This window comes from Indicator indicator, chromosome 24 (genome assembly GCF_027791375.1).
Source record: "Indicator indicator isolate 239-I01 chromosome 24, UM_Iind_1.1, whole genome shotgun sequence".
Classification (NCBI taxonomy): Eukaryota; Metazoa; Chordata; class Aves; order Piciformes; family Indicatoridae; genus Indicator; species Indicator indicator.
Window position 1 is genome coordinate 1479919 of NC_072033.1, and position 12596 is coordinate 1492514.

At 52.3% G+C, this 12596-nt stretch overlaps 1 protein-coding gene across 1 annotated transcript; it reads left to right on the plus strand.

Annotated features, from left to right (window-relative positions):
• Positions 1-1353: 1353 nt before the first annotated feature.
• EIF6 (eukaryotic translation initiation factor 6) lies at positions 1354-10417 on the plus strand. The gene is made up of 6 exons (XM_054391876.1): positions 1354-1460; positions 1548-1633; positions 3661-3836; positions 5408-5584; positions 7777-7958; positions 9158-10417. Exons 1-6 carry the CDS (start codon positions 1354-1356, stop codon positions 9165-9167), a joined length of 738 nt encoding a protein of 245 aa, XP_054247851.1. The 3' UTR covers positions 9168-10417.
• The last annotated feature ends 2179 nt before the right edge of the window (positions 10418-12596 follow it).

Genomic DNA, 12596 nt, shown 5'->3' on the forward strand with positions numbered 1-12596 from the left:
AGAGCTCAAAGCACCACAAAGGTTTATTTTGAAAAGGGCAATTTAAGGCAACAAAAGGCAAACAAAGAGCGCTGGGTGCACTGAGGAGTAATCACTCCACTAACACGCACACACTACATGATCTAATTCCTCTTTAAATGTTCTATTCCTAATACACATTCATACCAAAAGGTGTGTTTAATCAAATTAGGCATAGGCATATTGCACAGGCGTAGTTAGTGGTGCTGCAGGTGGTAGTTTAGTGATGTAATCCTTTGGCTGGTCAGCTGCACATCTCACCCTGGTTGGTTACATCCCAGGTCCTTCTGATTGCCATTTCAATGTCTCTGTTGGCATAAGCCTTACTCCCAGTTCCTGTTCCCATGTTTTCTTGCCAGCAACCGACTCTTCCTTGAGCAACTTGTTACTGTTGTATCGATGCTTTGCTACAGAGGCTATTTTTCACACGAACTGTTAGCTTCCCTTAGTGATGCTGATATTTCACTCTGCTATCCAGGCTTCTACATAAAGGCATTAAAGCAAAGAAAATATAAACAATTAATAGCAAAGGCAAACAATATAATAAAGAACACTTTACACAAGTTACACAAGCACATGCCACAGTTTCTGGTGTCTGGTTCCCTGTCTCACTTCTTAGTTTCTTTAGATTTTACTTTAATCACCTAATTGCCATGAATTATCACTCCACTCATCACACCCGCGTTATCCCAGCTCCTGCAAAGGGAGGGGGAAGAGGGGGGCCGTGTCTAGACACACCAGGGCCTGTTTGGGTTTGTGCGGGGCCTGTTGGGCCCTGCCGTGCCATGGTGTCAGCAAAAAAGGTGCTGCTGAGGCACAGGCAGCGCCTGGAGAAGGCTGAGGTGTCTGCACACGGGCAGGGGCTGCGTCTGCACACGAGTGCCGGTGGCACCTTGGGTACAGGCGGCCTGTGAGGGCAGAGGGGTGGCCGCAGCCCGTGGCGGTGTACCTGGGTGCACCGTCGTGTGCCATGGCCCACGGTGACGTGGCAGAGGCCAAGGACGTAGCGGGTGGGTCCCGGAGACGTGCGGATGTCAGGCAGGCCCTGGGGACTCCCCCTCAGGGTGGGACAGGGACAGCCTCCTGGTCTTGGGGATTACAGGACAGGGGAAGGACAGGGACAGTCCCCCTGCGAATCCGCCCTCCTCCTCAGGGCGGGAGCGGCCAGGGCCTCTGCGCCTCCCGGGCGGTGGCGGCGCCATCCCCTCCAGGCGGGGCCGGGGCCGCGCTGCCCTGCGCCGCCGGAAGCGGAAGCGGCGCTGCCTCGTGCGTGTGCCGGCGGCGCTGGTGCTCGGCGCGGTAGGTCTCCGCTCCCTTCCCGTGTTCGGCCCAGCCATGGCTGTCCGCGCCAGCTTCGAGAACAACAACGAGCTGGGCTGCTTCGCCAAGCTGACCAATGCCTATTGCCTTGTGGCCATCGGCGGCTCCGAGAACTTCTACAGGTGAGGCAGCCCCGAGGCCCCGGCCCAGCCGGCCTCCGCCGCCTCGCCAGCCCCGCGGCGGTACCTAACGGCGCTTTCTCCTTGCAGCGTCTTCGAGGGTGAGCTCTTCGGGACCATCCCGGTGGTGCACGCTTCCATCGCCGGCTGCCGCATCATCGGCAGAATGTGTGTGGGTAGGTGTCGGTGCGGCCCTTCGCCCCGGGACTGGAGCTCGGCCGGGGCCTAATGGTGAGAAGAGCCCTGGAGGGGCTCCAGTGGAAACAGGGAAAGCGTCGCGTTTCGGTTGGTTCATTCTGTGGGTTTAGCAGTGGCGAGTCCAACGGGAAGCACCACTCATCCTCTTGAGTTTTTATTTCGGTGTTTTAAGTGTATGAAGAGGTGTGGAAATGGGAAAACTAAGCCTGTAACAAAGAGCTGGGCTAGTGGGGAGCGTTTCCCTCTCGAGGCTTAAAGATGGGCTAAAACCAGTCGTGTTTCTGATAAACAGGAACCAGTTTCCATTTTCTTAAGGTAGGACTCTGTGATAGCTCTGCAGGGTCAGAGTGCAGAGAGGGTGGAAGCAGTAACAAATGTATCATATGAGGAGAAGCTGAGAGCTGGGGCTGTTCAGCTTGGAGAAGAGGAGGCTGAGGGAGATCTCATGAATGAGATCTAAGGTCAAGGAGACGGGGCCAGGCTCTTCTCAGTGGTCCCCAGTGACAGGACAAGAGGCTGTGGGCATAAACTTTAACACAGGCACTTCCATCTAAAGATGAGGAGGACCTTCTTTACTGTGAGGGTGGCAGAGCCTTGGAGAAGGCTGCCCAGAGAGGCTGTGGAGTCTCCTTCTCTGGAGACTTTCAGGGCTCCCATGGACATTGCTTTAGGTGCTCTGTCAGGGCAGCTGGACCTCTTCAGGGGTCCCTTCCAACCCCTACCATTCTGTGAAAGTCAACAAAAAGGCTTTCATCTGTCTCTGGCTAGTGAGACCCTATTCAGTCAGGCACACTCTTCCTTGAGTTTTGTTCCTGTGTGTGATGGTTTGAAACTGTCTTTTTAATTTTTCCTTGCAAAGTTCAGAACAGAGAACAGAGAAGAACAAAGAACAGAACAGAGAAAGTGAAAGACCACTATTGGGTGTAAGAAAGCAGAATACTGATTGTTCTAAACACTTCCATTGGATAGATAGAAATGTATAAGAACTATTACCCAAAACAAAGTGGGCACTCTGCAGATTCTGCGTTCTGCAGTGGGGGCAGTTGCTGGGCTGTCTGGCTGCTGTTTCTTCTTCTCTTCTGGCTGAAGATAACACACTGACCTTGGCAGCTAAGTTAACAACTTTCTGCTTAACTAACTCTGCTTCTCTGTCCAGGGGGATCTGGGGGGAAGCTCCTGAGAGAGAGAGGCCCCTTTGGGAAGGGTCCCCTTGAGGGGAAGCAAAGGGAGATCGGTTGTGCTTTTCTGTTGATTGTATATATTGTAAATGTTGTGAATTTTGTATATTTGTACATATTCATTGCATTTCTCTGCTTGTAAATACAGCCTTCATTTGCTTCCAGACTGAGCTAGCCTGGTTACTTGTTGGTGGGGGGGAATTTCAGCTCACACCAACACACTGAAAAGAATGTCCATCACGTCTTACTGCTTTGCCCTAACAAGCTGCATTTATGTGTTCTGTGTGGCAATTGGTGTCTCTAGGGGAAGTTCCAAATCATAGAATCTCAGAGCTGTTGAGGTTGGAAGAGACCTTTGAGGTCATCAAGTCGCAAGCACTCGCCCAGAGCTCACAATGCCGCCACTGCCACTAACCCACGTCCCTCAGCACCACATCCATGCACCTTTTAGACACCTCCAGGCATGGGGACTCCATCACCTCCCTGGGCAGCCTGTACCAGTGCCTGACCACAAGGAAATCCTTCCTCATCTCCAACCTAAACCTCCCCTGGCACAACTTGAGGTCGTTTCCTCTGGTCACAGTGTTTCATTGAGAACCTCAGCCTTCCTTCAGTTCTGCTGAAGAAAAGAAGTGCTCCAAGACAGTGCCATTAGGTCTGCCCTGGGTCTCTTTTTCCCTTCACCCTGCTGCTGTGTTATTTTTAAACAGCGATGTTCTTCCTCTCAACTTCTGGACGTGGGAGCATGGGGAGGGCCAGGGCAATTCAAGCTGTTTTATACCAAGCAGGAATGCCCCTGGAAACACTCTTCTTATTTGCTCTTTTAGGGAACAGACATGGCCTGTTAGTGCCAAGCAGCACCACAGACCAAGAGCTGCAGCACATCCGCAACAGCCTCCCGGACTCGGTGCGGATCCAGCGAGTCGAAGAGCGACTCTCGGCGCTGGGCAACGTCACCACCTGCAATGACTACGTAGCTCTTGTTCATCCAGACCTCGACAGGGTAGGTGGTTCTGCAGCACCTGGAAACACATCCTGGGGAAGTGATTGCCGGGCTGCTGTTTGGCTTCACCTGGAGCGCTGCGTCCGGCTCTGGAGCCTCTATTACAGGAAGGATCTGGAGGAGTTGGAAAGTGTCCCAGAGAAGGGCCATGAGGATGAGCAGAGGGCTGGAGCTGCTCTGCTATGAGGACAGCCTGAGAGAGTTGGGGTTGTTAGGCCTGGAGAGGAGAAGGCTCCCAGGAGACCTTCTTGTGGCCTTCCAGGATCTGAAGGGGGCTCCAAGAAAGCTGGGGAGGGACTTTTCAGGGTGTCAGGGAGTGATAGGACTGGGGGGGATGGAGAAAAACAAGTGTGGAAATCCAGATTGGATGTTAGGAAGTTCTTCCCGATGAGGGTGGTGAGAGCCTGGCAGAGGTTGCCCAGGGAGGTGGTGGAAGCCTCATCCCTGGAGGTTTTTGCAGCCAGGCTGGATGTGGCTGTGAGCAGCCTGCTGTGGTGTGAGGTGTCCCTGCCCATGGCAGGAGGTTGGAACTGGATGAGCCTTGAGGTCCCTTCCAACCCTCACAAATGTATGATTCATAGGTGTTGAGGATTGCTGCCTGTGGCACAGGGGTCAGACCTGTGCTAACAGCTGAGCTGATGGCCCCTAGGAGCTATGCTGCCTCACCTTTCCTTTCTTCTCAAGATAGAAGTCTCAGAACTGGATTTTGGACTTCTGTCTTGGTTTCAATTCAGCTTTTTTTTTTTTTTTCTTACATTTATTTGTGGATGTGGACCTTGCCCCAGGGTACCCTCTTGTTCAGCATGGTTTCTGCAGAAAGGAAGGAGTGACCTGTGGAAGTATATTGGCAGGTGCACAACCTCCACACCTTGCCAAAACTGAAGCCTTATCCTTTTGGCCTTTGAGAACAGCAGAATGCCCTCTTTGTCACACCTTCTTGCAGGGGCTGGGACCAGCTGGGTTGGCTTCACTTTTAGCTGCAGTGAGATACAAGGCTGTTCCTGCACAAGACAAATACCCAGGGGAGCAAGCTTTGGGTACAGAAATTCACACAGGGTCAGGGAAAATCACTGCCCAAGTACAGATGCAGTTTGCATGTGGAAAACTGAATGAATGGAAGAGAGTGTGTGTGGGGGGGTGATAAAGAGAGCATGAAGAGTTTAGGCAGGACCTCAGCAGTACTCAGAAGCTACTGCTGAGCTGCCAAGGCAGCTCAGCAGTAGCTTCTGAGTACTGCTGAGGTCCTGCCCAAACTCCTCTTCATGCTTTCTTTGTCTACAAGCTGTGGACATGGTGGTGTGCGTGGTTAGAGAGGAGTGAAGAGAAATGGAAAGTTCTTGCATGAAAGTTGAAGTGCAGAGGAGGAACAGCACGGTTGGTGTTCCTTTATGGTTGAGGACTGCTGTCTGAACAGCATTAGGGGCTGAGTGGTTTATAATGGTGAAGTTGCAATGGATTGTCAAAGTGTGGGGAGGCTTTCCAAGGGGAGGATCCCAGCTGCAGGAGGAGCTTGGCTTCAGCTTCTGCAGCACCTCTTTGCTGAAGACTTTGTTTTCTCTTTCTCTTTGCAGGAGACAGAAGAGATCTTGGCAGATGTACTGAAGGTTGAGGTTTTCAGACAAACAGTAGCAGACCAGGTGCTGGTAGGAAGTTACTGTGTTTTTAGCAACCAGGGAGGAATTGTGCACCCCAAGACTTCCATTGATGATCAGGATGAGCTGTCCTCACTGCTTCAGGTCCCACTTGTGGTAAGGCATTCAGGGCCTTGTGTTTCCTCTTGCCATTCCCTTCCAGCACAGCTCTGAGTTTCTCTGTTTCAGTATCTCCCGAGCTCCTAGATGTTGCTTTCCTCTGCACAGCTGTTCCAAGTGCTTGAATGGGGCAAGTCTCAGGAGATACATTCCCTGACTTAGAATTCTGAATCTGAATAAGCTGTTCAGCACCTTGGGCTTGCTGCTGAAAGGTGGCTTTGCTGGAATGATTATTATTGGAAAGAGTGAGATTGTGGGACAGCAATGTGCCCTGGTGGCCAAGGCCAATGGAATCCTGGGGGGCATTCAGAGGACTGTGGCCAGCAGAGCCAGGGAGGTTCTCCTGCCCCTCTGCTCTGCCCTGCTGAGACCTCACCTGGAATATTGTATCCAGATCTGGGCTCCCCAGTTCAGGAGGGACAGGGATCTGCTGGAGAGAGTCCAAGGGAGGGCTCCAAGGATGCTGAAGGGACTGAGCACTGCCTGGGGAGGAGAGGCTGAGAGCCCTGGGAGTGTTCAGTCTGGAGAGGCGAAGGCTGAGAGGGATCTGATCAATGTCTATCAATAGCTGAGGGCTGGGGGTCAGGAAGGGACAGGGACAGGGACAGGCTCTGCTCAGCTGTGCCCTGGGATAGGACCAGGGGCAATGGATGGAAACTGCAGCACAGGAGGTTCCAGCTCAACATGAGGAGGAACTTCTGCACTGTGAGGGTCCCAGAGCCCTGGAGCAGGCTGCCCAGAGAGGTTGTGGAGTCTCCTTCTGTGGAGCCTTTGCAGCCCTGTCTGGATGTGTTCTTGTGTGACCTGTGATGGATTCTGTGCTCCTGCTCTGGCAGGGGGTTGGACTGGAAGATCTCCAGAGGTCCCTTCCAACCCGCAGTGTCCTCTGATCTGTGACCTGTGGTTTGGCCAAAGGCAGTGTTGAAAAAAAACTGGTAAAATCCTGTTTCTGGTCACTTCTATCTGAGACTTTCACAGCTGCTGTGCCTTTAGCTTCCCACTTACTAGATCTGATTGCACTGAATGGCACAGTCTTCTGCCTCCAGACATTAAAGGTTGTCAATTAGTCTTTTTGTCTGAAGTCTTTATAACTTTCTTGGTGGCAGAACCATAGAATCCCAGAGTGGTAGATGTGGGAAGGGACCTCTGGAGATCACCAAGTCCAACCCCTCTGCCAAAGCAGGGTCAACTAGAGCAGGTCACACAGGAACACATCCTGATGGGGCTTGAAAGTCTCTGGAGAAGGAGACTCCATAACCTCTCTGGGCAGCCTGCTCCAGGGCTCCAGCAGCCTCACGGCAAAGAATTTTCTCCTGATGTTGAGGTGGAACTTCCTGGGCTGCAGTTTATGTCTTTGTGGGAGTGTCACAGAACCAACCAGGTGGGAAAAGACCTCAGAGATCATCCTGTGCAACCTATTACCCAATCCCTAACACCTGCTGACAACTAAGCCATGGCTCCAAGCGCCACATCCAAGCTTTTTTGGCATGCCTCCCTGGGCAGCACATTCCAGTGGCCAATCTCTCTTTCTGTGAAGAACTTTCTCCTCACCTCCCGCCTAAGCTTGGCCTGGTGCAGCCTGGGGCTGTGCCGGTGGAGGCTGTGCAGCCAGGGCTGGTGAGAAGGTGTGGGGCGTTCAGCGCAGGGCGTTCAGCGTGGGGCGTTCAGCACGGGCTGTTCAGCGCGGGGCGTTCAGCGCGGGGCGTTCAGCGCGGGCTGTTCAGCGCGGGGCGTTCAGCACGGGCTGTTCAGCGCGGGGCGTTCAGCGCGGGGCGTTCAGCGCGGGGCGTTCAGCGCGGGCTGTTCAGCGCGGGGCGTTCAGCGCGGGGCGTTCAGCGCGGGGCGTTCAGCGCGGGGCGTTCAGCACGGGCTGTTCAGCGCGGGGCGTTCAGCGCGGGCTGTTCAGCGCGGGGCGTTCAGCGCGGGGCGTTCAGCACGGGCTGTTCAGCGCGGGGCGTTCAGCACGGGCTGTTCAGCGCGGGGCGTTCAGCGCGGGGCGTTCAGCGCGGGGCGTTCAGCGCGGGCTGTTCAGCGTGGGGCGTTCAGCGCGGGGCGTTCAGCGTGGGGCGTTCAGCGCGGGGCGTTCAGCGCGGGGCGTTCAGCGTGGGGCGTTCAGCGCGGGGCATTCAGCGCGGGGCGTTCAGCATGGGGCGTTCAGCGCAGGGCGTTCAGCGCGGCTCTCTGTGCAGGCCGGGACGGTGAATCGCGGCAGCGAGGTGATCGCGGCAGGGATGGTGGTCAATGACTGGTGTGCCTTCTGCGGGCTGGACACCACCAGCACCGAGCTCTCCGTCATCGAGAGCATCTTCAGGCTGAATGAAGCTCAGCCAAGCACCATTGCTACCAACATGAGGGATTCCTTGATTGACAGGTAAGGAGGACTGGGCTCCCTGTGCTTCCCCATCAGCCCATCTGCTCTCACAACTCATTTTAGCTTTTGGACGTTTTCCATCTTTTGGGGTTTATTTTTTCACTCCCCCTTTCTTTTGGTTGGCTCACAGGCCAACAGTTGCTTTGTTGCTGAAGGGTTTGTTTCCCTGTAACTGAGGAGCCTGCTTAGGCTTGTGTGGAAAGGTGGGAAGTGGAAGGGTTTTGTTGCAGGTACAATCAATCCATTCCAACTTTCATGTACTTCATTTTCTAGCTGTTGAGTTTTTACTGATGACAGGAATGGATTTATTTTAAACGAATCTTGCTTTAAAAGTTCAAAGGCCAGGAACTTTGCTTGGCTTTTGGTTGGCCTAACCCAGAAATCTATTGTTTTAAAAGCCTCCTGCAGCTAAAAAAGACTTTTGGAGCTTGTCTGCAGCTGCCTGAAATCTTCTCAATTGAATGCTGCACCCTTTTGGGTTTTTTCCCCTAAGTTGTTTTTATTTTTTTGTCAAAGGCTTTGTCCGAGTTGCCTTTTAATGGGAGGGAGGCTGCCTTGTTTCCTGCCTGCAGTGGCAGTGCTAGAGGACCTTCCCCTCCATTAATGAATGCCTTTCTTTGGTAATGTTTAGGCTGATGTATAGCTGAATGCAGACTTCATTTGGGCTTTCACCTGCTTACAACCCCTACCCTCTCTGCTGTGGTGCTAGAGATGTGTTCTTGAGCTGCTGGGGCCGTTGCAGCTTAGTGGCTGAGTTCTCAGTCACCGCAGGAATGTGTGGGAATGATTTATGGCATAAATTATTCTTTGAGTGAAGAACCCTTTGGGAGAGTTCTCTGCTACCCCTTACATCTCCTGTATAAAGGCCTCATGTCTCTGAGTGTAACAGAATTAAAGTTTCTCTAAGCTTTTACCAATACCTGGACTAGGCTGAGCCTGCATTTTGCCTTTGCCTGCTTGCCAAGTCTGTTTTTGTGGCTGGCTGTTAGCTTTCATCTGCTCACAACCCCTACCCTCTTTGCTGTAGTGCTAGAGATGTGTTCTGCTGCTTTCTTTTCATAGACCCTTATGTTGTAGAAGGGAAATTGCTGCTGTGCCTTTGTAATTGAAAGTGAGAACTGAAGTGCTGGTGTTTTGAAATGCTTCCTGCACTCCCTGGCACTCACCTGCTAAATCTCCTTTCTGTTTTGTTTTTCTAGCTTGACATGAGCAGTGTTGCTTCCTGCTTTCCACCAGTCCTCGAAGGAGTGGAGTTTCAACTGCACTTTGGACTACAGACATCTAAATCTTCTGATGTTGCTTCTGCAGGCCCAAGCCCAAGGAAGAGGCTCCAAAGCCAACTTCTTGTAGTGTTCTGCAAACTCTTACTACAAAACCTGACAAATTATATCCATTAGTTACAAATAAGGAATGCTCTCCCTCCCTCTGTCTCTCTCCTTCCCTTTGACACTTTCTGGTTCTTCAGTTAAAAGGATTTCCCATTTTGTGATGCTGATTTAGCCCCTCAAGTTACTCAAAATATTTATTCTGGGGGCTCTTGGAAATTGTACTAGAGATTATTTTGCCTTAAATCATGCCTCTGTTGTGCACCAGCACTCTGTTTCAGCACACACACAAATGGCACTGCCCTTCCTCTCCACACTGCTGCTGAGGAGCATTGTTCCTGCTGTAGGCAGGCAGGAGCCCCTTGCATGTGCAGTACCAGAGTAGTTTATTTGCCACAAAGTAATTCAGAAGTCATCAGCTGCTCTGCTGACTTGCAGCTGCTCCCACAGGGCTGGTGATTCTGAAGTGATGAGCTCTGATTCCAGCTGGGGGCCTCTCAGAATCAGTCCAGAGGCTTTTAACAGCAGCAGTGTGTGACTGCCTCTGGAGCAGAGGCCTGCAGTGCCTGGTGGCCTGTGTCCTGCTCCTGAGGTACCTGCAAGGCAGAGCTGAGAAGAGCAGCATGCTGGTGCCAGTGGGCTGAAGGTTGTTCCACAGGAGTTAGCCACCTGTGTTGGGAAACTCTTAATTAAAACTTAGCAAACCAAAAAAAGATTTAAACCACTTCATCCTGAGTTGCCTCAGGAGCCAAGGTTAAGGGACACGGTTCTGACCAGGGATGGTGGAGATTTGCAGGCTTGCCAGTTGAGAGCTCTGCCCTTGTCAGGGAGTGATGATGACACAGGGGAGCTGTGGATGCTGCTTTCAGGCAGGAGAAGGGCATTTGCTCACTCATCCCTCATTTCAGTTGCTTTTCTTCTGCTTGCCTATTCCTGCTTCCATGCAACTGCATCCCTCAGCTGGGTTCTCCTGGGGAGAGCTGTCCTGACAGCAGTGTGGGCAGAGCTTTTTTTTTCAGCCCTGGTGCTTCACCCTTGGTAAATTTTCATTTTTGTTTTATTGTCTGGATGTTTTGGGAAGGTTTATTTTAAGTTCTGGTCGGTTAAGGGTTGCTCCTCCAACTTTTAAATAAAGATTGCCATAGAACCTCTGAGTCCTGCCATCCTGTCAGTGGTCACTGAGCCAGGGGCTGCCATGTCCAGACAGCTCCCCTGCCTGTCACAACTCAAGAGCTTCTTGGGGGTAGAGTCTTGCACCTGGGAATACATAAAAAGTCCTGGAGTGTGTGGCTCTGGCTGTCACTGAGCTTTAATGTCCAAAACCTGCTGTCAGAGTCCTTCACAGAAGGTCTTTACAAACCAGAGCCCTCGTGGTGAGTGATGGGAGGTCCCCCATGGGGTTTAATTATAGATTAGGAACAACTAATCTTAAAAGTGAAGGCTCACCTCTCTTCTGACTGGAGTGATTGTGCAGCCCAGCAGAGTTTCCAACTTGCCTGGAAAAATATATCTTAAATTACTCAAATTTGTCAAAAAACCTGAAAGCCTCAAAAAAAACTGAAGATGACCCCAAAGCAGCCTGCTGAGTGCAGTACACTCTATGTGTGGTGGGCTGCAACTGCTCTGCTCAAGGCAAACCTGTGCCAGGCACCCCCTCTGGCTGTCCTCCAGGCTGGTGTACACCACACCAGGGGCACGGCTAGAGGAGCCTCTTAGGGGATTAGAGTAGGATAAGCATTGCTGTCCCCTGCTCCCTGTGCTGTGCTGCAGGAACTAGAACGTGGCCACCTTCCCATGGAGATGCTTTGGCTGTGCTGCTGAGGGGCTGAGTCCAGATTCTGCTGATCAGGGGTTGGTTCTGTAGTGTGATAGAGGGTCCCAGCCAAGAGATCAGGTGTGGGACTGCTCTGAGAACAGTGCTGAGGAGAAGGTCTTGGGGGTGTCAGGTGGTGACAAAGTCCCCAGGAGCCAGCACTGGTCCCTGGCAGCCCAGAGCCAGCTGTGTGCTGAGCTGCATCCAGCACAGGGAGGGGATTCTGCCCTCTGCTCTGCTCTGCTCAGACCCCACCTGCAGCACTGCCTCCAGCTCTGGGGCCCCAGCACAAGAAGGACCTGGAGCTGCTGGAGAGGCTCCAGAGGAGAGCCATGAAGAGAGCTTAGAGCAGCCTTCCAGTACCTGAAGTGGCTTACAGAAGGCTGCAGAGAGACTATTCCCAAAGGGCTGCAGGGACAGGACCAGGGGCAATGGCTTCAAACTAGAGCAGAGCAGATTGAGATTGGATGTGAGGAACAAGTTCTGCACCAGGAGGGTGGTGGAACACTGCAACAGGTTGCCCAGGGAGGTGGTTGAGGCTCCATCCCTGGAGATCTTCAAGGTGAGGCTGGACAGGGCTCTGGGCAACCTGATCCAGGGGAGGATGTGCAGGGGGTTGAACTGGATGAGCTTTGGAGGTCCTTCCAACCCAGACCATTGTATGACTCTACCTGCCACAGCTTCCCCACTTGCCAGGACTGTTAACTGCAGACAGCTGTCTCTCAGCCCCTTCAACACCCACAGGAAGATCTCCACAGCCCTGGGAAGCTCAAATAGGTAACAGCTGCACAAGGAGCCAGTTATGAAGCAGCTGAAAAGGACACCAAGCTGTTTCTCCAGTTCTCTGAAACAACAGTTGTGTGAGGAAGGCTGGGTTTTGGCAATCCAGGGCAGGTAGCTTGCCTTGCTGCAATGGCTGCCTGGCTCTGCAAGGCAGGATGAGGTCAGCTAAGGAAAGCTCAGCTTGCTCCAGCCTCAGGCACGGTGCTGCTGGTGCAGCTTGTTACTCACTACAGGGTTTGGAACAGACTAAAAACCTACCTTTAGGGAGGAGGGGGGAAAAAAAAAACCACAACGAAAAGCAGACAGCTGTCAAGATTGTAAATTTCATTTTATAATGATGGCTGTTGGAAGTTGCTCAAAGGTTTGGGCTGTCACAGTCCTAGAAGAGAGGGCAGCATAGAGATGAGTCGGACGCGGCCGTGGCGCTCGGGGTACACATCGCAACACCCCGAGTAGCACGGCAAGGGGGGAGTGGGGAGGAGGTCTAATTAGTAAGCTCCAATTTCATTTGGTCCTTTGCACTCCTTCACCCATCAGGAGACCTTCCCATATGTGTCTTATTTATTTAATTTTTTTTCTTTTTTGAATCCACTACAATTCAAAGTTTTGCATCAACCGACTTCTCCCTTGTTTTGTCAGACTTTTTGTCTGCTCGGTTTGGGTTTTTAAGACACACGAAACAGCTTGGTGATGGCAATCAAGTTATGAAGGACCAAC